Genomic DNA, 26,171 nt, shown 5'->3' with positions numbered 1-26,171 from the left:
TACGCTAAGTGTAGTTTCTAAGGAGACATTGAAACGGCTACACATATTGTTCTGTACTGTCAAATTTGCATCACTAAAGTAAATTTCGAACATAAATATCAACCTTTAAATACAAAGAAATACAATTACACAGTAAATGAAACATATAGAATCAAATGCGTCGATTCTTAAACGCAAAAACAGGCACACCTGATACATGTTGATTACAGCACCATCTACCACGAATGGATAAAGAATGGTTTGAGGAAACCGTGCGTATATTTTAGCGTAAAATCCAATTATGCAAAAGACTGACCAGGTGTGAGCAGGAATAGGGCACTGTGGGTTCCGTATTATTTGTATAGATAGTCGATCCATTCCAGAAATCGAGGATGTTCATGATTATTGCTGTTATCGACAGTGATACTGGCAAGATATCGGTCCCAGTGATTCCAAAACTTTCGAGAATGTCATATTTTCAAGTGTGAAATCGGATAACAAATGACAGGAGAAATTTCTTTTCGTCTCATACAATTACGAATTAACAAATTCTGATTTTCCCTTTACTTGTGCTGTGAAACCTTGCTTCTAGCCAAATTTCACCGTATGGGTTTTGATGAGTAAGTTTTTGAGTATCAGAATATGTGGACACAAGTAGCCGTATCTTTTGACTGAATTGACTTAGAAGATTAAAATTTTTACACCGTCAAACGACCATTGACCTTCATATGTGATGTAAATTTGAATCTAATATGCCTATCTCTTCCAGAGAAAAATAGTCTCGACAGACGGACGGACAAACAGAAAGAGTAATAAATAAACGACAAAAAATAGTTTTTTATGTTATATAATTACAGATTTAGCATTTTAGAATTTTTTACTTATACTGTGAAAGCTTGCTTCTTGCCCAATTTCACGATTCCAGGTCCGCAGGAAGTATCCTATAAGTTTTAATGAATGAGTTTTCGAGTATCAAATTATGTAATGTTAATGGCCGTTTCTTTTGACTGAACTGACATAGAAGTTTAACAGTTTTACACCAACAAGGTGTACACTGTAGAGTTTAATACGTGGCATAAATTTGAACTCGATACATCTACTGTTTCCTGAAAAGAAGGGTTCTTACCAGTCAGACAAACAGACTGATAGTCAGACAATAAAGCGAGCATATAAGAATTCCGGTTTTACAAAATGAGGTACGGGATCCTGATATAAATGAAGCGTTCCCCTAAGAAAATGCAAACTTGATTCCGCTCAGACAGACGGGTTGTTTAGGAGGTGGCCAGTTGTAGCGCAGACAAATGTGCCCTTTACTGATATTAACTTTCCACCTAGATCTTTTTTGCATATGATGCGTTGCTTTCGAGATATTTAGTTGTCTCAGATTAAAGCAAACACGCCGTGTACAGGATGGATCACCTAAAACTTGCACCGTAACTATTGCAGAAATTGCTTTCTTCCTACACTCTGCATACACAAAGAGCAGTCGGCCACTCACAACCTACTGCATGGACTCTCACACTCTGACTAGCAAATCACAACGTATTCAAGGAAATCACAAGTACACTGCAAGCAAACATGACAAAATTGTACCTGGCAACCACACAGGCTGAATGGCACAAACAAGTTTCGGCGTGAGAACTTTTCAAAATACGACATTCCGTAAACAACTCGCACTGTAATGCTGCCACAGAAACCACAGACATTCTAATCTGACTTTTAGTTTATTAAAGTGAACAGGCTTTTTCCATTAAAAATGTGTGTTTGTACAAAAAATACAGTTCATGATTATTAGTACAATCTGTTGATTGGCTAACAATACGAGCATGTACATTTTCTCCGGTGTTTCGGCATATGTTTGCAATTTAGTTTTTGCAATGTGTAGCTGACATCAGACCAAACAAAAACTGTTAATCATGTCTTTCATGCAACGTGCAATGTCGACGGAAAATGGTTTGCTCACCGTTACGAACAAAATGATCTTTAATCCTAGCGTTTGTTATTACTGTGATGCTAAAAGTTCTGCTAAAAATATACTAGTTCGAAACAAATATCGCTGATTATCGAAACCTTTTCTCAAGCGATTTCGTGTTCGCCAGCATAATATAATTCGTCTGCAACAGTGCGACCACCTGTTCAAGTACGTGATAATCCAGATCCCCTTACTAATTGAATTTGCTTTTTACTGAAGTAACGAAAAAATAAACAAAGAAAAACCTGAAAATTATCCAAATGATTGGTATGAAGCTGATTCACGAGAACTAAAAACATTCTTAGGTTTACTATTTTATTCAGCTATTTTCAAATCCAGTAGAGAAGATTACAAATTATTTTATGCCACAGGTGGTACTGGACGTGATACATTAAGATGCAATATACCCCTAAATCGATTTGACACAGATCTAACATACTTGCAATTCGGTGACCCTGCAACCCGTTTTGAACGCATGCAAAACAATCACTTAGATCCAGTCATAAATTTTTACAAAATTTATTGACAACTGTCCAACGTCACACAGCACTGGAGAATGTGCATGTATCGATGAAACGCAGGAATCATTTTGTGGTAAATGCAGATTCAAAATGTACGTTCCAAACAAACCAAGGAAGTATTGCTCAAAAATCATGTGGCGTATTGATGCTCGCACTGGTTATCTGTTTAACACATTTGTCTACACAGAAAGGGACTCAGATGGACAAAGCTAAGTTCAGACACCAACTCAGACTGTGATTAGACTAGCTAAACCAACTAAACAGACTGAAAGTAGTATTACTGCAGAGAGTTTCTTTAGATCAGTCTAGTTAGCAACGTGTCTGAAGTCGAGAGAAATAAAGTACATGTCAGCGTAAAAAACTGGAATAGAATTCTTACCTGTAACAACCAAGGAAATCGGTTCTGATCTAAGTCTAGTTTCTTTTGTGCCAAAAAGGGTAGGTTCCTGATTCTCATTTCGTCTATGAACCATGAAGAATGTAGAGGTGGTCATACAGGTAAAACACAAATAATTTAATACTAGGATCATACTAAAAGTGGTGTTGATGCCCTAGATGAAAAGTGTGTCAAGTATTCAACTGCGCGACGTACCCAACAGTAGCCAATGACATTGCTTTCAGCCTGTTGAACATGCATTCGTTCTTGACAGCTCCTTCAAGGACAATACTCAAGTCTGCCACTTTAATTTTTTGAAGAAGTTTGCAAACTCGTTGCTGACACCACAGGCGGAAAAGCGAGTCAACAACTGTCACATTCCCCGCGAAAGTAATGCATCCATTCGCTGTGTTTTGGATGTAGCAGAACCAAGAGCAGAAGTCGTCATTGAACGATTGGAAAAACGCTAAACGTGCTCTACCTGCGACCCAAAATAGATGGGGAAGACGCATCATATTTGCGATCGTTGCAAGAAGCCAATCCGCTACACAGAAATTTGCGAGTACAAAGAGAACTTCTGAGAAAGCAATTAAAAACCTAAAAGGTTCAAGTGCAATTTTAATTTTTTTATGTTTCATGGGAGTTTCTTATGTTTCTATTATTACATGTGTAATAAACAATAAAAACATAGCAAAAAAATAACGTTTAGAGTACATGATATTTGAATTTTTATAGAATTAATATTGTGATGTGTTGTTATTTTACGTAGTTTTGTGTTTAAATACGTTTTTTCGTAAAAAAATAAAATTTATTTCAATATATTTTTGTATGATATTAATTTATATAAAAAAGCTGAAACTTTTCACTGAAATTGTTGAATGCAATTGTTATGGCTACATAAATATAGAGGTCTGTGAGATTGCACTGGGACAGAGCATGACAAAAATCCGACCTGGGAAGCTAAGGATTAAAGCGGAATCTTACGAGCCCATTTGAAAGAGTGGTCTCAGGTTACTGTAGTGCGATATTCGTTTTATCGACATGTATTGACAGAGGCAGTAAAATACGAAGAATAATGAGAGGCATCACTAAGCTGACCCATGCTGACTGCTTCTATAATCCGATCATCATAAGAATAAACCTAATGTAAACAAACAGAAACGCGATGATTGATCAGAAGCCGTAGCACACGTACACCGGTGTTGTTACGCTCTTCGAAGTAGGTCCTACTTATACACTCCTGGAAATTAAAATAAGAACATCGTGAATTCATTGTCGCAGGAAGGGGAAACTTTACTGACACATTCCTGGGGTCAGATACATCACATGATCACACTGACAGAACCACAGGCACATAGACACAGGCAACAGAGCATGCACAATGTCGGCACTAGTACAGTGTATATCCACCTTTCGCAGCAATGCAGGCTGCTATTCTCCCATGGAGACGATCGTAGAGATGCTGGATGCAGTCCTGTGGAACGGCTTGCCATGCCATTTCCACCTGGCGCCTCAGTTGGACCAGCGTTCGTGCTGGACGTGCAGACCGCGTGAGACGACGCTTCATCCAGTCCCAAACATGCTCAATGGGGGACAGATCCGGAGATCTTGCTGGCCAGGGTAGTTGACTTACACCTTCTAGAGCACGTTGGGTGGCACGGGATACATGCGGACGTGCATTGTCCTGTTGGAACAGCAAGTTCCCTTGCCGGTCTAGGAATGGTAGGACGATGGGTTCGATGACGGTTTGGATGTACCGTGCACTATTCAGTGTCCCCTCGACGATCACCAGTGGTGTACGGCCAGTGTAGGAGATCGCTCCCCACACCATGATGGCGGGTGTTGGCCCTGTGTGCCTCGGTCGTATGCAGTCCTGATTGTGGCGCTCACCTGCACGGCGCCAAACACGCATACGGCCAACATTGGCACCAACGCAGAAGCGACTCTCATCGCTGAAGACGACACGTCTCCATTCGTCCCTCCATTCACGCCTGTCGCGACACCACTGGAGGCGGGCTGCACGATGTTGGGGCGTGAGCGGAAGACGGCCTAACGGTGTGCGGGACCGTAGCCCAGCTTCATGGAGACGGTTGCGAATGGTCCTCGCCGATACCCCAGGAGCAACAGTGTCCCTAATTTGCTGGGAAGTGGCGGTGCGGTCCCCTACGGCACTGCGTAGGATCCTACGGTCTTGGCGTGCATCCGTGCGTCGCTGCGGTCCGGTCCCAGGTCGACGGGCACGTGCACCTTCCGCCGACCACTGGCGACAACATCGATGTACTGTGGAGACCTCACGCCCCACGTGTTGAGCAATTCGGCGGTACGTCCACCCGGCCTCCCGCATGCCCACTATACGCCCTCGCTCAAAGTCCGTCAACTGCACATACGGTTCACGTCCACGCTGTCGCGGCATGCTACCAGTGTTAAAGACTGCGATGGAGCTCCGTATGCCACGGCAAACTGGCTGACACTGACGGCGGCGGTGCACAAATGCTGCGCAGCTAGCGCCATTCGACGGCCAACACCGCGGTTCCTGGTGTGTCCGCTGTGCCGTGCGTGTGATCATTGCTTGTACAGCCCTCTCGCAGTGTCCGGAGCAAGTATGGTGGGTCTGACACACCGGTGTCAATGTGTTCTTTTTTCCATTTCCAGGAGTGTATATTAGATATCATATTACTAAGTTACGTAAAATGAAAATTTAAGATATTCAAATGTATTAACACCCATCAACGTTTTTATTAATCACGCTTTAACTACGTAGTTTTTATTTCAAAAATCGCGTACAGTCACAGCCTCTGAAGCATTGTGCTCTGACTGTCGCGCTGTTAATGCGTAGTATAAAAATGGCAGAGCTGCTTTCTATTCCAAAGTGAAACACGCGCGTAGAGCACGGTTAAAAATGCAGAGAAATAGGCTATTTTCAATGTTTTTCTTAAATTTACGGAGATAATCGGCTTTGAAATTTTCCTTGCGTTGTATGTAACGCAGTTACAAACACATCCACATTGAGTGTGTAGTGCAATTCGGCAGCGTAATGACATGTGGACTAGATGCGGTTATTCGTGCGTTGGTTCGAATCCCCCTACTATAATTTTTTTTCTCGGTCATTTTGAAAGACCTACATCTCGTATTTATAAATCTCAGCGTCTTTTTGTCAATTATGCACGTCTTCTTGTTTCAAATTACATATTGCAAGCGTAATTGCTGTTCCCATTTCAATAATTATTGATGTTTTATGAAAGACTGTTCATAAATGTTGTTTAAATTAAGAAAACATAACACTTTAATTTTTAAGGCAAAAATTAAAATCCAAATTCTTTTTATTTGGACTTGTCCATCGTTTTATACCATAGAGGTAGATAAGTATCGTAGAAACATGACAAACAATCATTTTCACAGCAGCGAGCACATCATAGAAATGCTGCATTTTTACATCTGCTACTGTATCATTACAATACGAACCCAACAAAACTGATCTGGAACCAAGCTGCGGGATCTGGCCCGAGAAGTAACAACACTGTTAAGCTACCAGACGTACTGGAACTAACGTACGCAGCTACTTCACACGTCACTGGCGGGATATAAAACGGTTCGTCATAAAAGAAGAAGAGAAAATGCTGCGCCTGGTTGGCTTCGTCTTGTTTTAACAGCTTCTGAATGTATTGTTCAATTACTTCTCCTACGCACTCGAATTCGTAAGTGTTCACAATCTTTCCTAATTTAATTTTCACTATCTTACGAACAGCCTTAATATTTGTGATAAATTTAGTTTTTTCAAAGGAGTTTTGTACGTGTGCTTTTTCAGGGGGTTCATTCACCAATTCTACCTCGTTAGTGGCTGTTTCCATTCCATATGAAAGGAAAGTTATGTCGTCTGCAAACTCTATTTGTAACTTGCCTCTTTCATCATCTAATCCAAATCCTTCATTGATTTGAGTGTCTCCTGATAACATTCTCCAGTCCATGATGACTTTTTCCAGCACACAAATTGCTTTGTCATCGGAGTCGTTCCCATGTGCTTGATTGCATTCGAGGAATTTGATGCTTTTCTCGACTTCTGCTTTCATCAGAGGATGGGAGTTCTGGTACGCTGTTCTCATATAAAGTTAAAACTTGATTTAAGATAGTCACAAATTAATAAATTTTCAAAGTAGTTTGCTAAAATGCTATAATTTTAATTTTTATTGCAACCAATCCTACTAAAAATTTTAATTTTACTAAAAAGTCAAAGTTTTGTTGGTTATTATGTGCTATTTTTACAGCTTTAGTCTTTCAGGCGAGGTTTCAATGGAGAACATTTACTTAAATTTTTTTAGAAGTCCGATAGAAATTTCTACTGTTATTTACATTTCTCCAAAGTTTTTGGTATGCGTATTGATGGATACTTGGCCCGGAAGAAGCATGTTACTGAGCCGCTCAGACAGTTAACTTCAGCTGCTTTCGATCTTTAAATAATTACTAGTCGTGGAAACAAAAGAATCAGTGTACAGACATACTCAGGATATAACCACTACATAATGTCTTACGCAACGCAGCAACAAAGATGTATGACAATTTGTGACTTCGTAGGCTGTCCCTGCGTAAGAAGCCATGAAAATCTCTTCGGATTTGCTGCCGGATCCTAAAATCAACTCGATTCGATATTTCGGCTTTCCGACTGTTCGCCATCTTCAGGAGAATGCTGCTTCTTCTGATGAGTCCCGCTGAGAACTGACGCCAGGCTGCAAATCGACATCCTATATAGGACCCCGTACCGTACACGGCGCATGCGCCGCCCATCATGGTTGCTGCCCTCCAATACCTTAGTAGAACACCGACGGCGACTATATATCGAACTAAGACACAATTTTCTAGCACTCGGACTGGCCGCACCGGAGAACGTTCTGTTTTGATGCGGGATAGTACAGGATTCCACGTCCTGGCAAGAGGAAACCCATTGTCTCAATTAATTAAATTATCCGCCAACCTAATTTCATTTGTCTCCTTATAGACACTGTTCCAATAAGCGGAAATTTTGGAAACTATCACAATTTCGTCAAATTTCTTACCGTCTCCCTCATTCAAGCAGTGTTCTGCTACTGCTGATTTTACGGCTGTTGTAGCCTCGTATGACGGCGATGTAGCACATACCTCTCACGAACTGTACGAATTAAATGGCCGATGTAAGCCTTCCCACATTGACACGGAATTCTGTATACACCGGGTTTCCTTCAGTTCTATTAGTGAGTTTTGGTGTGGTGTCTCTGTTTACACGAGTCCCTCTGGAGGATTCCCTTAGTTTGGTTAGTGGAAAACTGGATGAAGAGTAGGTGAAGCTTTGTCATCATTTGCTGACATCCACATTTTTTTATTTAACGGCAACATTTTTGAACAGAATGGCGAAGTAGCTATGAGTAGTCCTTTATCACCCATAGTTGCCAATTTGTTTATGGAAGACTTCGAGGATATGGCACTGAGGACTTCGGCTTTGAACCAATTTGCTTCTGGATGTATGTGGATGAAACCTTTTTCGTCTGGCCACATGAACAAGATGCTCTTAATAGATTTTTGGACCACTTCAACTGTCTTCATTCCAGCATTAAATTTATAATGGAGGTTGAAAGTGATGGGATGCTACCATTTTTTGACGTTATGGTTGACAAAAAATCAGATGGTACATCGGGACATAGCGTTCACCGAAAGCCTACGCGCACAGATCGCTATCTGCATTCCAAGAGTTGTCATCCACCAACGCAGTGGCGTCCTTAGGACTTGGTACACAGAGCATATGCCATTTGCGACACGGATAGCTTAACCCAAGAACTTGCTCATTTGATGGCTGTTTTTTAGAAAATGGATACTCTGAGAAGCAGATTCGTTGGGCTATGGAGTATAGACCATCACCGGAGGTGTATGAAGAGGAACGTAGATCGGTGACCTATATTCCTTATGCTGGGGCATATCGTTTAAGATTGGAAGAATTTAAGGAATTTTAACACGAAGAGTGTGTTCCGTCCACCTTCCAAGACTGAAAATGATTTGGGGCCTAGGAAACCTGGTGTATGCAGAATTCTGTGTCGATGTGGGAAGGCTTAAATCGGCCGATTGATTAGCACAGTTCGTGACAAGTATGTGCAACATCGCCGTCATACGAGGCTACAACAGCCGTAAAAATCGGCAGTAGCAGAACACTGCTTAAATGAGGGACACGGTATGAAATTTAACGAAATTGTGATAGTTTCCTAAATTTTTGGAACAATGTATATAAGGATACAATTGAAATTAGGTTGGCGGATAATTTAATTCATTGAGACAATGGGTTTCCTCTTGGCAGGACGTGGAATCCTGTACTATCTCGCATCAAAACAGAACGATCTTCGGTGCGGCCAGTCAGAGTCTTCGAAAATCGTCCCTGAGTGCGATATATCGTTGCCGCCAGTGTTATACTAAGGGCGGCGCCACCTGCTCAGTCTTGGAGGGCAGCAACCGTGATGGGCGGCGCATGCGCCGCATACGGTACGAAGTCCTATATAGGACGTCGATTTGAAGCCTGGTGTCAATTCTCAGCAGGACTCATCAGCAGAAGCAGCGTTCTCCTGAAGATGGCGACTTTAGGATCCGGCAACAAATCCGATGAGACCTTCATTTATGACCATTTTCCCAGTAATGTAAAACGTCTGATAGGTGGCAAAGCTTATAATTTCCACTGGCGACTCCTAGTCCAGGGATGAACTTTTATTAGAAAAGGAGGTAACTTGTAAAAAAGAAAACTTAATTTTTAAGTGTGATTTCATGAGCAGAACTAAAAAATATGTTCATTAACATTACCACTAATTATGTATACATATCCTGCAACGTCATTTCGACGAAATATATCCTACAAATGATCTATGAAAACTATAACTCACTATGTGTACATGTGGTCCGTTTGTTTTTTATCACAATTTCTCTTAGTATTCCTGATCATTTTGACTTTCTTCTTCCTGGTTTTAAAGTAATCTTGTCGATCTTCCCGTGTTCCTGTCTTTATTCCATTTTTGTGATGCATTTTGTCTTCTCATGACTGCTTCATCACATTGCAAATTGCACCAGGCGTGCCTTTCGACTTTGGCCAAAAGAACTGTTTCCTTTGCTACGAGTATTAGAACTGTTTCAATTGCTCCCATTTTCTGGATTTCTCGGTACCAATTTGTCCAAAAGCTTCTTCGTTTTAATTTTCAGTGTCATATTTAGAGTTTATATTATTTCCTGACATAATCAGGAGATGGGTACAAGTGGTCTAAATATTTTAAAAAGTTTTTTAAAAAACTTTTCTAAAAATATTCAAAAGTATTTACTTTGGCATGTCGCTTGGTATTTCTTGATTAGAATTTAAATGTTCAAATGTGTGTGAATTCCTAAGGGACCAAAATGTTGAGGTCATCGGTCCCTAGACTTACACACGACTTAAACAACCTATTGTAAGAACAAGACCTTCCCACACACACACACACACACACACACACACACACACACGCACATACAAACACATACACTCATGCTCGAGGGAGGACTCGAACCTTTGGTGGGAGAGGCAACGCAATCCATGACATGACGCCTCTAACCACGTGGTCACACCGCGCGGCGGTTGAATCTTAACTTTGATTTTAGATAGGTAGTATCAAATTCTAGTTCAGCACTTCTTATTATCTGAACATTCTGGACTTCTTGGGAGGATTCGCTCGATATTGCAACGTGATCTCTTTGAAATTCTCTTAAACTGGAATTTTCAGAGATGCATGTGTTTTTCTGTGCAGAGAGACTCTTGAAGGAAGTGAGTTTTATTAGTACGCTGTTTGCTCTGCAGAGTCCTGTTTTTCTTCCCCCATTCCTGATTGTTCTTTCGTGAGATGAGTACTTTCAATAATACTCGTGAATTTTTTTCTCTTTGTCCTTTTGTGCATTAAAATGCACCAGCAGTAGTATAGTATATTTCTTAGGAATTTGTGATACTTATTTCTGTACTATAATTATCATCATTTGGTTTTGAGACTCTTAACAGTCTTGGTGTTTGAAGATTAAATTATGAAACTACAACCCACCCATTATGCAAACAGCTATTCTCACTAATGCTCAACAGTGTTTTGGCACATTTGTACAGTTCGTAACTTTGTTCAGAACTGTAAAGGAAGGAAAATTAGGCCTAAAATATATTATCTCTCGTGACTAATATAGCGTGCTCTACAATGTTAGAAACTAAAACTCCGCAGAATAGATATAAATGTTTTATGCCTAATTTCCATTCGAATACTTGTTACTCGTAGCATACTTCCATTGTACAGGCCTGAATAAAAGTATCCACTTGTTGACGGTAGAAATGCGCCGAATCATGGTTCAAATGGCTCTGAGCACTATGGGACTAAACTGCTGTGGTCATAAGTTCCCTAGAACTTAGAACTACTTAAACCTAACTAACCTAAGGACATCACACACATCCATGCCCGAGGCAGGATTCGAACCTGCGACCGTAGCGGTCGTGCGGTTCCAGACTGTAGCGCCTTTAACCGCTCGGCCACTCCGGCCGGCGCGCCGAATCATGATGAGCATTAAAAAGGATAGTTGTCTGTATAATATACGAACCTGAATCTCCACAGTATAACAAATTCCTTTTGATGTGTGACGTTTATACACTGAAGCGCCAGAGAAAGTGGTATAGGAAAGCATATTCAAATACAGCTATATGTAAACAGGCAGAATACGGCACTGCGGTCGGCAACGCCCACATAAGAAAACAAGTGTCTGGCGCAGTTGTTACATCGGTTACTGCTGCTACAGTGGCAGGTTATCAAGAACTTGGTGTTATAGTCGGCGCATGAACGATGGGACACAGCATCTCGGATGAAGCGATGAAGTGGGGATTTTCCCGTACGACCATTTCACGAGTATAATGTGAATATCAAGGACCTCCGACATCGTTGCGGCCCGGAAAAACACCCTGTAAGAACTGGATCAGCGACGACTGAAGAGGGTCGTTCAGCTTGACAGAAGTGCAACCCTCCCGTAATCAGCGTGCGAACCATTCAAAGAAACATCATAAGTATGGGCTTTGGAAGCCGAAGGCCCTTTCATATATCTTGATGTATGCACGACACAAAGCTTTACGCCTCGCCTGTACCCGTCAGTACCGACATTAGACTGTTGAAGACTGGAAACATGGTGCCTGGTCGGACGAGTCTCGTTTCAAATTGTACCGAGCGGATGGACATGTACGGATATGGAGACAAACTCATGAATCCATGGAACCTGAATGTCAGCAGAGGACTGTTCAAACTGATGGTGGCTCTGTAATGGTGTAGGGGGTGTGCTGTTGGAGTGATATGGGACTCCTGGTACGTCTAGATACGACTCTGACAGGTGACACGTACGTAAGAATCCTATCGATCAACTGCACGCATTCATGTTCACTGTGCATTCCGACAGACTTGGGCAATTCCAGCAGGACAATGCGACACCCCACACGTCCAGAATTGGTACAGAGTGGCTCTAGGAACACTTCCGCTGACCGCCAAACTCCAGAGACACGAACGTTATTGAGTGTATCTGGGATACCATTAACGTACTGTTCAGAAGAGATCTCTACTTCCTCGCACTCTTCGTATTTATGGACAGCCCTACAAGATTCATGGCATCAGTTCCCTCCAGCACTACTTCAGACATTAGTCGAGACCCTGCCACGTCGAGTTGTGGCACTTCTGCATGTCGCGGGGGCCCTACGCGATATTAGACAGGTGTACCAATTTATTTAGTTTTCAGTGTATATGTCCTGTTAGATGGAAACACTTTTAAGTTAACTTGGTATTTACATAAATTTTTGAGACAGGTGATAAAACTAAGTATGCACATTAATCTGAATTGTTGTCCGTGGCCGGCCGGTGTGGCCGTGTGTTTCTAGGCGCTTCAGTCTGGAACCGCGTGACCGCTACGCTCGCAGGTTCGAATCCTGCCTCGGGCATGGATGTGTGTGATGTCCTTAGGTTAGTTAGGTTTAAAGAGTTCTAAGTTCTAGGGGACCGATGACCACAGATGTTAAGTCCTATAGTGCTCAGAGCCATTTGAACCATTTTGTTGTTCTGTCTTTAGTCCAAAGACTGTCCTAGGGAGTAGCTTTCAACCTAGTATATGCTGTGAAAATCTCTTCACATCTACGTAATTACTGAAGCCTTCGTCCACCTAAACCTGTTTACTGAAGTAAAACGATTAATCTGTATACATTACTTACAGATATTCCATATATTAAAATGAATGAATTTGTGTGTGCTTGTGTTTTCCAATATCGCTTTTGTGTGTCAGGACACTTGTGACCAAATCTTTTTACAAAGAGATATTCTCATCGGACAAAGAATATGGCTTGTCCATAGAACCTCTAAGTTGAAGGTAGTAACTCTGATATGCCTGCAGTAATATCAGTTGAACTTGGTGCACGTACAGTTACAACATTCTACCCGTCAGATACTTAGTTCTAGCCCTTGCTAGTCTAATTGGAGACAGTTTCACTAGTAGGCGTGGAATTAGTGGTGGGAAGTAGCTGTCATACAAAACGTAATCGAAGAACGACATTAGTGTCGCATTCATAGTTTTCAGTGTCAGTAGCATTTATGTTCAAGTTTAATCGGAAAGAACAATGAGAACTCTCGTAACGGAGAACTACAGTACATGTACCAAACATTATGTTCTCAGGCCTTAATGGCTGGCTCTGAGCACCATGGAACTTAACATCTGAGGTCGTCAGTCCCCTAGAACCTAGAACTAGTTAAAACTAACTAACCTAAGGACATCACACACATTCATGCCCGAGGCAGGATTCGAACCTGCGACCGTAGCGGTCACGCGATTCCAGACTGAAGCGCCTAGAACCGCTCGGCCACACCGGTCGGCTCTGGCCTTAATGTTGTGAGAAATTAGCAAAGTAACCGTACGCGGCAACACAGAATTAGGTGATAGTTTTTATAAACATCATGTCTAAATTAATCAGTACTAAACAGAAATTAATACAAGAAACGAATTAAGAGGAACATTGCTGAGATACGTCTTGAAGATTGATGAAGCCAATAAGCGAAATGCTTTAGATTGAGAACGAAGCAAAACACAATTGGAAAAGAGAAGTAAAACATATTCTTGTGGACAAGATAACGAGCAACAGAGTATTTTATGAACAGCTTCTGTGAGTTATTGTTGGTACACCTGACCTATATCAGTGATATACCACTGTTAGAAGACAACTAGCAGTGAAGGAAAAACAAATCCCAGTGAAAACCAAGCAAGCTTGAGGGCAAATAGTAAAATGGTGGTTGAAGTTAACAGCAAGTACCGCGTGTGAGTGAAAGAAGTTAGATTCCAAACAAGACACACAGCACGTAACATCCATGATGTTTTCAGGGCAATACAGATAAAAAATGAGGCTAAGAAATGAAACTACTCGTAAATTTAAAATTCAAGTCAATGGAGACCAAAACGAAAGTACTCAGGAAATTTCCCCGAACAACCGCCGAGACGTTGTCGGTGGAGTTCGGATTGAACCTGTATATATGACATTTATGGTTTCACTGGCTGCAGCTGCACTGTGTTTTAAGTCTTATTACATATCTACGACATAAATGCGCAGTTAAAACAAAGTTGCATGAAGTTAGTATAGAGAATGAGTGTTTTAAAACAGACGTGGTTACGGCGATGGATTTGAACCTCGGTCGGACAGAAGCTGCCTTGTACAGGTCTGACAGACAGTACCTGCACGTGTAGGCAGACAGCCAGCAGAAGCGCTGCGCACAACGTGTCCGCCGCTGCCCCCATTCTGGCGCCGACTGGCGGGCGCTGGCCGAGCGCCGGCGGGAGCAGCCTCAAGGCCGCCACAGCGTCGCCAGCTGGCAGTCACGTGACCGCAGCGGCACGAGAGCCAGTGCAGTGAGTGTGCATCCACCTCCAACAACAAAGCGCGTATCGATCATGTTAATCTTGAAGCGCACGGTCTGAATCTGAACGAGTTTCCCTCTATGGCCCCATCACGTACGATCAGTTAATCTGCACAGTGCGCGTATCCAACTCCCCACTTAGTGATCAAAATTCTTTTAATTTTGAGTCATCATCGTTATGACTAGTTTGATGTGGCCTGTCACGAATTCCTCTCCTGTGCCAATCTTTTCATATCGATTCTCTTCTGTTCCGGTTTTCTCCCAGTCTATGTTTCACTTTCATATAATGCTGTGCTCCAAACGGACATTCTCACAAATTTATTCCTTAAATTAAGGCCTATGCTTGATACTAGAAGGCTTCTCTTGGCCAGGAATGCCCTTTTAGCCAGAACTATTCTGCGTTTTATTTCCTTATTGATCCGTCCTTCATGGGTTATTTTGCTGCCTAGGTAGCAGAATTCCGTAACTTCGTAATCTCTAATTCTGATGTTAAGTTTCTCGCTATTCTCTTTTCTGCCACTTCTCATTACTTTCGTCTTTCTTCAATTTACTCTCAATCGACACTCTGTACGTAGATTATTCATTCCATTCAACGCATCCTGCAATTCTTCTTCACTTTCACTGAGGACAGCAACGCCCGACATCTTGCATCATAACAAAGGCCAAACAGGTAGAAACTTCAACATACGTTTTCGAGAACACATGGATGCTCTTCGTTTAAAAAACTTAAATAAATCCACATTTGCCCAACATGCAGCAGAAGAAGAATATCAAATAACAGACATATCCCATAACCTACAAGTTTACCACCTAGCCAACAAAGGAAAAAGAATGAACCTCCTAGAATAAATTGAAATTTATTCACATAAACATGCATCCCCTTCTGACATACTTACCGACCAAACAGAGCTACCAAACCGAATATTTCTGAAAAACTTCCACACTCTAATTATCAAACCACTTAATAAGGACAATCAAGAAATAACATAAACTAATATAAACCCAACAAATCCATGTAATAATATACAACATGAAAATCTTGATTCTAAATGCAGTAAATGAAGCAGGCAAAAAGGAATACAAACGTCTCAAAAATGATATCGACAGGAAGTGCAAAATGGCTAAGCAGGGATGGCTAGAGGACAAATGTAAGGATGTAGAGGCTTATCTCACTAGGGGTAAGATAGATACTGCCTACAGGAAAATTAAAGAGACCTTTGGAGATAAGAGAACCACTTGTATGAATATCAAGAGCTCAGATGGAAACCCAGTTCTAAGCAAAGAAGGGAAGGCAGAAAGGTGGAAGGAGTATATAGAGAGTTTATACAAGGGCGATGTACTTGAGGACAATATTATGGAAATGGAAGAGGATGTAGATGTAGACGAAATGGGAGATAAGATACTGCGTGAAGAGTTTGACAGAGCACTGAAAGACCTGAGTCGAAACAAGGCCCCGGGAGTAGACAACATTCCATTAGAACTACTGATGGCCTCGGGAGAGCCAGTCCTGACAAAACTCTACCATCTAGTGAGCAAGACGTATGAAACAGGCGAAATACCCTCAGACTTCAAGAAGAATATAATAATTCCAATCCCAAAGAAAGCAGGTGTTGACAGGTGTGAAACTTACCGAACTATCAGTTTAATAAGTCACAGCTGCAAAATACTAACGCGAATTCTTTACAGACGAATGGAAAAACTGGTAGAAGCCGACCTTGGGGAAGATCAGTTTGGATTCCGTAGAAATGTTGGAACACGTGAGGCAATACTGACCTTACGATTTATCTTAGAAGAAAGATTAAGAAAAGGTAAACCTACGTTTCTAGCATTTGTAGACTTAGGGAAAGCTTTTGACAATGTTAACTGGAATACTCTCTTTCAAATTTTGAAGGTGGCAGGGGTAAAATACAGGCAGCGAAAGGCTACTTACTACTTGTACAGAAACCAGATGGCACTGATAAGAGTCGAGGGGCATGAAAGGGAAGCAGTGGTTGGGAAAGGAGTGAGACAGGGTTGTAGCCTCTCCCCGATGTTATTCAATCTGTGTATTGAGCAAGCAGTAAAGGAAACAAAAGAAAAATTCGGAGTAGGTATTAAAATTCATGGAGAAGAAGTAAAAACTTCGCCGATGACATTGTAATTCTGTCAGAGACAGCAAAGGACTTGGAAGAGCAGTTGAACTGAATGGACAGTGTCTTGAAAGGAGGATATAAGATGAACATCAACAAAAGCAAAACGACGATAATGGAATGTAGTCAAATTGTCTGGTGATGTTGAGGGAATTAGATTAGGAAATGAGACACTTAAAGTAGTAAAGGAGTTTTGCTATTTAGGGAGTAAAATAACTGATAATGGTCGAAGTAGAGAGGATATAAAATGTAGACTGGCAATGGCAAGGAAAGCGTTTCTGAAGAAGAGAAATTTGTTAACATCGAGTATAGATTTAAGTGTCAGGAAGTCGTTTCTAAAAGTATTTGTATGGAGTGTAGCCATGTATGGAAGTGAAACATGGACGTTAACTAGTTTGGACAAGAAGAGAATAGAAGCTTTCGAAATGTGGTGCTACAGAAGAATGCTGAAGATACGGTGGGTAGATCATGTAACTAATGAGGAGGTATTGAATAGGATTGGGGAGAAGAGAAGTTTGTGGCACAACTTGACTAGAAGAAGAGATCGGTTGGTAGGACATGTTTTGAGGCATCAAGGGATCACAAATTTAGCATTGGAGGGCACCGTGGAGGGTAAAAATCGTAGAGGGAGACCAAGAGATGAATACACTAAGCAGATTCAGAAGGATGTAGGTTGCAGTAGGCACTGGGAGATGAAGAAGCTTGCACAGGATAGAGTAGCATGGAGAGCTGCATCAAACCAGTCTCAGAACTGAAGACCACAACAACAAACAACATCTTTGTTATATTGTAAATGTATGAATTACTGGTTTATATAAATATGTTATGTTGGTTAATTATCTTCAATACTGCCTATGTTGTTGTTGTGGTCTTCAGTCCTGAGACTGGTTTGATGCAGCTCTCCATGCCACTCTATCCTGTGCAAACTTTTTCATCTCCCAGTACCTACTGCAACCTACATCCTTCTGAATCTGCTTAGTGTATTCATCTCTTGGTCTCCCTCTACGATTTTTACCCTCCACGCTGCCCTCCAATACTAAATTGGTGATCCCTTGATGCCTCAGAACATGTCCTACCAACCGATCCCTTCTTCTGGTCAAGTTGTGCCACAAACTTCTCTTCTCCCCAATCCTATTCAATACCTCCTCATTAGTTACATGATCTACCCACCGTATCTTCAGCATTCTTCTGTAGCACCACATTTCGAAAGCTTCTATTCTCTTCTTGTCCAAACTATTTATCGTCCATGTTTCACTTCCATACATGGCTACACTCCATACGAATACTTTCAGAAATGACTTCCTGACACTTAAATCAATACTGGATGTTAACAAATTTCTCTTCTTCAGAAACGCTTTCCTTGCCATTGCCAGTCTACATTTTATATCCTCTCTACTTCGACCATCATCAGTTATTTTGCTCCCCAAATAGCAAAACTCCTTTACTACTTTAAGTGCCTCATTTCCTAATCTAATTCCCTCAGCATCACCCGACTTAATTAGACTACATTCCATTATCCTTGTTTTGCTTTTGTTGATGTTCATCTTATATCCTCCTTTCAAGACACTGTCCATTCCATTCAACTACTCTTCCAAGTCCTTTGCTGTCTCTGACAGAATTACAATGTCATCGGCGAACCTCAAAGTTTTTATTTCTTCTCCATGAATTTTAATGCCTACCCCGAATTTTTCTTTTGTTTCCTTTACTGCTTGCTCAATATACAGATTGAACAACATCGGGGAGAGGCTACAACCCTGTCTTACTCCCTTCCCAACCACTGCTTTCCTTTCATGTCCCTCGACTCTTATAACTGCCATCTGGTTTCTGTACAAATTGTAAACAGCCTTTCGCTCCATTTATTTTACCCCTGCCACCTTCAGAATTTGAAAGAGAGTATTCCAGTCAACATTGTCAAAAGCTTTCTCTAAGTCTACAAATGCTAGAAACGTAGGTTTGCCTTTCCTTAATGTTTATTCTAAGATAAGTCGTAAGCTCAGTATTGCCTCACGTGTTCCAGTGTTTCTACGGAATCCAAACTGATCTTCTCCGAGGTTGGCTTCTACTAGTTTTTCCATTCGTCTGTAAAGAATTCTTGTTAGTATTTTGCAGCTGTGACTTATTAAGCTGATAGTTCGGTAATTTTCACATCTGTCAACACCTGCTTTCTTTGGGATTGGAATTATTATATTCTTCTTGAAGTCTGAGGGTATTTCGCCTGTTTCATACATCTTGCTCACCAGATGGTAGAGTTTTGTCAGGACTGGCTCTCCCACGGCCGTCAGTAGTTCCAATGGAATATTGTCTACTCTGGGGGCCTTGTTTCGACTCAGGTCTTTCAGTGCTCTGTCAAACTCTTCACGCAGTATCGTATCTCCCATTTCATCTTCATCTACATCCTCTTCCATTTTCATAATATTGTCCTCAAGTACATCGCCCTTGTATAGACCCTCTATATACTCCTTCCACCTTTCTGCTTTCCCTTCTTTGATTAGAACTGGGTTTCCATCTGAGCTCTTGATATTCATACCAGTCGTTCTCTTATCTCCAAAGGTCTCTTTAATTTTCCTGTAGGCGGTATCTATCTTACCCCTAGTGAGATAGGCCTCTACATCCTTACATTTGTCCTCTAGCCATCCCTGCTTAGCCATTTTGCACTTCCTGTCGATCTCATTTTTGAGACGTTTGTATTCCTTTTTGCCTGTTTCACTTACTGCATTTTTATATTTTCTCCTTTCATCAATTAAATTCAATATTTCTTCTGTTACCCAAGGATTTCTACTAGCCCTCGTCTTTTTACCTACTTGATCCTCTGCTGCCTTCACTACTTCATCCCTCAAAGCTACCCATTCTTCTTCTACTGTATTTATTTCCCCCATTCCTGTCAATTGCTCCCTTATGCTCTTCCTGAATCTCTGTACAACCTCTGGTTCTTTCAGTTTATCCAGGTCCCATCTCCTTAAATTCCCACCTTTTTGCAGTTTCTTCAGTTTTAATGTACAGGTCATAACCAATAGATTGTGGTCAGAGTCCACATCTGCCCCTGGAAGTGTCTTACAATTTAAAACCTGGTTCCTAAATCTCTATCTTACCATTATATAATCTATCTGATACCTTTTAGTATCTCCAGGGTTCTTCCATGTATACAACCTTCTTTCATGATTCTTAAACCAAGTGTTAGTTATGATTATGTTGTGCTCTGTGCAAAATTCTACCAGGCGGCTTCCTCTTTCATTTCTTAGCCCCAATCCATATTCACTGACTACGTTTCCTTCTCTCCCTTTTCCTACACTCGAATTCCAGTCACCCATGACTGTTAAATTTTCGTCTCCCTTCACAATCTGAATAATTTCTTTTATTTCATCATACATTTCTTCAATTTCTTCGTCATCTGCAGAGCTAGTTGGCATATAAACTTGTACTACTGTAGTAGGTGTGGGATTCGTATCTATCTTGGCCACAATAATGCGTTCACTATGCTGTTTGTAGTAGCTTACCCGCATTCCTATTTTCCTATTCATTATTAAACCTACTCCTGCATTCCCCCTATTTGATTTTGTGTTTATAACCCTGTAGTCACCTGACCAGAAGTCTTGTTCCTCCTGCCACCGAACTTCACTAATTCCCACTATATCTAACTTCAACCTATCCATTTCCCTTTTTAAATTTTCTAATACTGCCTAAGTAACAAAAAAAATGTAAATGTATGAATTACTGCTTTGTATAAATGTGTTATGTTATTTATTATCTTCAATACTGCCTAAGTAACAAAAAAACTTAGTATACATCGTACTTAGAATACTTCTATCACCCAAGTCAATGTTTAGTAAACAGTAGCTTAGCTAGAACCTCAAAACTTTCGTAAAATATAACTCCGTCCATAGATAAACTGCTTCTATGTAAATAAAAAAAACTGTCAGTCGATAACATGGCGGATAAAGCAGTGCGCCTATCTAAAATACGTGACAAAAAGTGTTTGTGCTGTTGCAAAAAAGAAGAAAAGCCAAGAAAAAACAAGTTGAGCAGAATGTAAGTAAAATGAACAACTGATAGTGCGTAACTTTGCACTCGCGAAATTGAAGTAAATGATTGGAATCATTGCTTTTGCACAGGCCAGCTGCAGCATCCAAACTGCTGTCGATATTGTACCACTGTAGAAACTGAAGATACATGTAATTTGCCAGCTGAAGATGGCTGCAAACCCGAAATGCATATTGGCATAAATAAAACGCATTAAAGAAAGTGGCTGGTCGCTGTGTTTTTATAGTAAAATATCTTGCATCATATTATATTGCCGCCAAACCGATCGTCATCTAACAGATCCTCAATTTTCTTTTCCATTCTTCTGTGTTTTACGCTTGTCAGCAACTTCGATACATGAACTGTTAAGTTGATTGTTCCGTAATTCTCGCACGTGTCGGCTCTTGTAGTCTTCGGAATTGCGTGGATGATGATTTTCCGAAAATCCGATGGTATACCGCCAACTCATACATTCTACCACCATTGTGAATAGTCGTTTTGTTGCCTCTTCCCCAAATGATTTGAGAGATTCCGATGGAATTTTATCTGTCCCTTCTGCTTTACTCCACCATAAGATGTCCAAAGCCCTTTTAAATTGTAGTTCTAATAGTGGATCCCCTGTCTTATTCCCATCAACTCCTGTTTCTTCTTCTACCACGTCATCAGACAAGTCGCTTTCCTCATATCTGCTCTCTTCTCTGTCTTTAACAGTGGAATTCCCACCACCTTCTTGGTGTTACCTCCCTTTCTTTTAATTTTACCGAAGATTGTTTTGACTTTTCTACATGGTGAGTCAGTCTTTCCGACAATCATTTCTTTTTCAATTTCTTCACGTTTTTCATGCAGCCATTTCGCCTTAGCTTCCCTGCACTCCCTCTTTATGCCATTCATGAGTGACCTGGATTTTTGTATTCCTGAATTTCCCTGAAAATTTTTATACTTCCTTCTTCCCTCTATCAACCTCTTATCCACGATTTCTTCGTAGTTACCTTCCTTCTACCTACCTTTTTTAGAGATTGCCATTTTTCTTGAACTGAACTGCCTACTGAGCTATTTGTCACCACAATATGTATAGCCTTAGAGAACTTCACGCAAATCTCTTCATTCTTTAGCATTTCCATATCCCATTTCTTGGCACATCGATCCTTCCTGACAACTCTTAAATTTCAGAGTTCAATTAGTCTTTCACCTCTCTCATTTCCACGACCAAGCCCATATTCTCCCGTAAACTCTTCTTCTACTCCCTTCCCTACAACCACATTCCAATCTCTTATGACTTTTAGAGTTTCCTCTGTCTTTACGTACAGAATTACCCGTTCAATATCCTGATGTACTTTCTCTATCTCTCCATCCCCTGCCAGCGAAGTTGGTATGATTACCTGAACTACGAGTATTGTTGTCAGTGTTGGTTTGCTGTTGATTCTGATGAGAACAACCCTGTCATTGGCCTTTTCGAAGTAACTTACTTTCTGCCCTACCTTCCTTTTCATAACGAATGTTACTCCCGTTATACCATTTTCTGCTGCTGTTGATGTGATCCTATACCTGTCTGATCAGAAATCCTTGTCTCCTTTCTGTTTCCCTTCACTGGCCCTTCCTTTATCTAGAGTTAGTTACGAGTACTGTATTTGTATTCCCACATGTTGGGACTGGATTCACTTGTCTTCTACGAATATAACATTTTTTTCTCGGCCAGTTATGGTTCAAAACTGCCAAATTTGTTGTGGGACATCGTGAAATATTCCCGCTTTAGCCCCTACAATTTCATAAAGTTCCGACAGTTGGAGACGCTGTACGTAGCCTTCAAAATGGCGTCTGTAAAGAAGATGCGGTCCAAGCAGAGAGCTGTCGTTGAGTTCCTTTTGGCCGAAGGCCAGGGCATCGCAGATATTCACAGACGCTCGCAGAATGTTAACGGAAACCTGGCAGTTAAGAAAAGCAGGGTGAGTTGTTGGGCGATGCGTCTGTCACCATTGCAAAGTCGCGCGAATCTGTCCAATCTCCCGAATGCCAGTCCGTCGCACACAGCTGTGACTACTGCAATGTTCGGAAGTGCGGACACTTTCATTCGAGGTTTTTGTAAGTGTGTAAGTCTCAACTTCTCTTTCTCCACGACAACGCAAGGTCTCATACGCATCTGCACGCCCAAGACGAACCAATAAAATTTCAGTGGGCTTTCTTTCCTCATCCGCCATACAGCCCGGATTTTGCAGCATCCGACTTCCACCTGTTTGCCCCAATCAAGGATGCACTTCGTGGGAAGCAGTGCGTGGAGGATGGAGCAGTTATTCATGCAGCAAGAGTTGGTTCTGTCATCGACCACTGGAGTGGTAACATACGAGCATACAGACACTCCCAGGAAGATGGCGTGAGGCCGTCGCACTGAACGGGCAGTATGTTGACAAACAGGGTTTTGTAGAGAAAAGAGTGAGAAATTATATGATATACTGGAAACCTGAATAAAACCAACCTGCTTTCAGAAATAAAGTGTTGCCCCTCGTACATAGAAAAATAATGATTGTTAAAACATTTTCAGACATCTTCCGGGAATGCAATTGAGGGATGTCTTCGACAATCGACGATATTTCGACAGGTGAAAAGACCGTCATGGGATCAGGATTTCAAGCAGGATTTAAGCAACAGCATAGTCTTATGGCCAGATGATAATTTAATCTCAGCTGCTTCTTTAATAATATTATCCCAACAGACAGAAGTGCATAGCAAATCTCTGTGTTATTGTACTCCATAGGATGACTGGTATCAAGGCAATGTTTTGCAATAACAGATTTGGTTAGCTGTTGTAAAGGTGTGTGACGCTTATGTTCAGTAGACCGGACCTCCACGGTCCTGATGGTCTGACCAACGTATGACATGCCAGAACTGCGTGAAATATGGCAGACACGCGCCTTAGTCATCATTTGCAGACCATAAATTGGACCTGATAGTGAGCGAGGAACACACTTCATACTGTGTTTCCACAGAATACGATCAGTCCTGTTGCAAATACTACCTGTGTAAGGCAGAATTAACTGCCAACTCGTTATTTCTATCACTCACCCGATTCACGGTTGATTAATAGACAAGTTGCACGTCTGATCTTTCGCTATAACCTTTCTGGAGAAAGACAGCTTGGAGGTAGGGTAGCTGAGTTGTCATATTTTCAGGTCTGAGATGATGCTGAGGTAATTCTCAGCCGGATGGCGATAGCTATCAGTTAAAAATCAGAGTTGACTTCCTATAACTGGCATGTCCCACAGTACCATCAACTAATCTCCTGAGCAACACATCAAGGAAGGAAAGGCAGCCGAACTACTCCTCTTATTTATTTCTGGCCTGATAATGGCCATGTATACAAAAGATAGCTGCTTCTCCAAACATTTTTCAGCGTCGTATCACACAGATTACAGGTGCGGCGGTTCAGTATACTTAGATTCTTCGCTCTCAGCTGCAGCGAATTACCCCAGTTCCAACGTATCTTCTGTATCTGGAAAGCTGGTAATCGTGTAGTCATCCCCTTGCCTTAGACAATCCTGAGATACGACGTAAAGATATTGACAGTACATTATCAGATAAGATACACAAAATTTTTTGCAGTAATGTGGTCATTATTTTCGTTTCAATCTGTGAATTCACTGACCCACTGCAGTGAGGAAACGGAAGCGCTTAACCCACAGTACGTGTAGGGTGTTGCTCAGGCCTAAGGTGGTTTAGTGATGTTTTGAGTATGTTTTCTAGTACAGTGTCTTGGGCCCACTCATTCAGGCTACCGTGGTATGACATAGAATGCTTATTTCAACAGTCTCGGCCACAAATTTCATGATCGGCATATCGTGGACACTCCCATATTTCAAGACGACAACGACTTGTTCACAGGGCTGCACGGCTACGTTCGTAGTTTGACTAACACTCAGGAACCGTATCAAACCCCGTCTAGCCCGCTAACTCATCCCACCATAGTTACGCAGACGATTTCTGGTACGATAGGCAATAGCATCTGGAACTTACCAAGATCTAAGCGATTTAAAAACTCCACATGATCTAGTCAACAGTGAATTGCTTCGTCTGCATACGGCATACGTGAAGAAACTTGTGGACTGCCTTCCTCGGCGAACTGAGATCCTAATCATGACTAGAGACTGTGTTAACACGATGTTGTTAACACGATGTTTATGTGATGTCTCCTGGATGTGAAAACTTTTTTGTTTTGTTGTGTTATGGTGGCTGTTTTCCCTGTTTTTATTTTGGTCTTTTCTTTTCGTGGGGTATTCTTTTACAGTTGTTTCTCGTTTACCTTTTAATGTCCTTATTTAACAGTTCTTTCATACTGTCTGTTTAGTGGGCACTTGCGAGCGTCGCCGACTACAAGTCCCTCTCGTGGATTGCGGGCGGCTCTGTCCTGCTTCTAGTGAGCGTCTAGGTTGTCCGTATTAGTATTCAAATAATTTTCACAATTTTTGTTTTATTTTGAGAACAGTACATCTTACAATTAACAATTCTAGTGACTAGGTAAAGTTAAAAGTGTTGGAGCGGGTTGCTGTGCATTAAAATATATTTTGGAAATTGCGTCCACGGGCGGGTAAACAAGTGTAGATTTGACTGTGATATGCTTGTCGCGTACACAGTTGCTTTAGTTTTGAAGTCACAAAGTGTGCGTGGGCGATTGCGCTACACAAGGGGTTTAGCTGCTCCACAAACAAAAAAGGCTGATGGACTAAGTAAGGTCCGTCGAGCGAGGGGACCATAGAGTTTCTGAGATGACGCGTTCCTCAAAAATCTCTTCCAGAACACCCACAGTGTTATTAGCTGTGAGCGCATCTTGTTGAAACCATGAGTAGTTTATTTTGTCTTCATTTAGATGGTGATTGAAACTGTCGATCATTAAACAATAACGTTCACTCTTCATGGTTTCTTCAAAAAATAAAGATCCAGTAATACGTCGTCCGGATATTGCCAGCGACATTCCAAATTTCTAATCGAGCAATGGCGTCTGCTTTGTGTGTTACGTTACCAGAGAGTTGAAACCAGGCCTCGTATGTTTGCAAGGTGACGCCAAGAATATCAGTGGTATTCCTCTCAACAAAAGATGTAAGCCATTTGCAGTAAGATTGCGCTTTTCATGATCCTGTTACTTTATAGCCGGCCGGAGTGGCGGAGCGGTTCTAGGCGCTACATTCTGGAACCGCGTGACCGCTGCGGTCGCAGGTTCGAATCCTGCCTCGGGCATGGCTGTGTGTGATGTCCTTAGATTAGTTA

The 26,171-nt window shown here is 41.4% G+C and overlaps 2 protein-coding genes across 2 annotated transcripts in view; both read right to left on the bottom strand.

Moving 5' to 3' along the window:
- Nucleotides 1–14,653, bottom strand: part of LOC124805205 (inter-alpha-trypsin inhibitor heavy chain H4-like) — a 200,348-nt gene extending 185,695 nt beyond the window's left edge. The window contains exon 1 of the mRNA XM_047265705.1: nucleotides 14,591–14,653. Coding sequence (XP_047121661.1) covers nucleotides 14,591–14,653 — 63 coding nt within the window. The remainder of the gene's footprint in view (nucleotides 1–14,590) is intronic.
- Nucleotides 14,654–14,700: 47 nt separating this feature from the next.
- Nucleotides 14,701–26,171, bottom strand: part of LOC124803845 (esterase FE4-like) — a 60,096-nt gene continuing 48,625 nt past the window's right edge. The window contains exon 5 of the mRNA XM_047264709.1: nucleotides 14,701–14,851. Coding sequence (XP_047120665.1) covers nucleotides 14,701–14,851 — 151 coding nt within the window. The remainder of the gene's footprint in view (nucleotides 14,852–26,171) is intronic.

This window comes from Schistocerca piceifrons, chromosome 1 (assembly GCF_021461385.2).
Source record: "Schistocerca piceifrons isolate TAMUIC-IGC-003096 chromosome 1, iqSchPice1.1, whole genome shotgun sequence".
Lineage (NCBI taxonomy): Eukaryota > Metazoa > Arthropoda > Insecta > Orthoptera > Acrididae > Schistocerca > Schistocerca piceifrons.
This window is presented reverse-complemented; position numbering and strand designations above follow the sequence as displayed.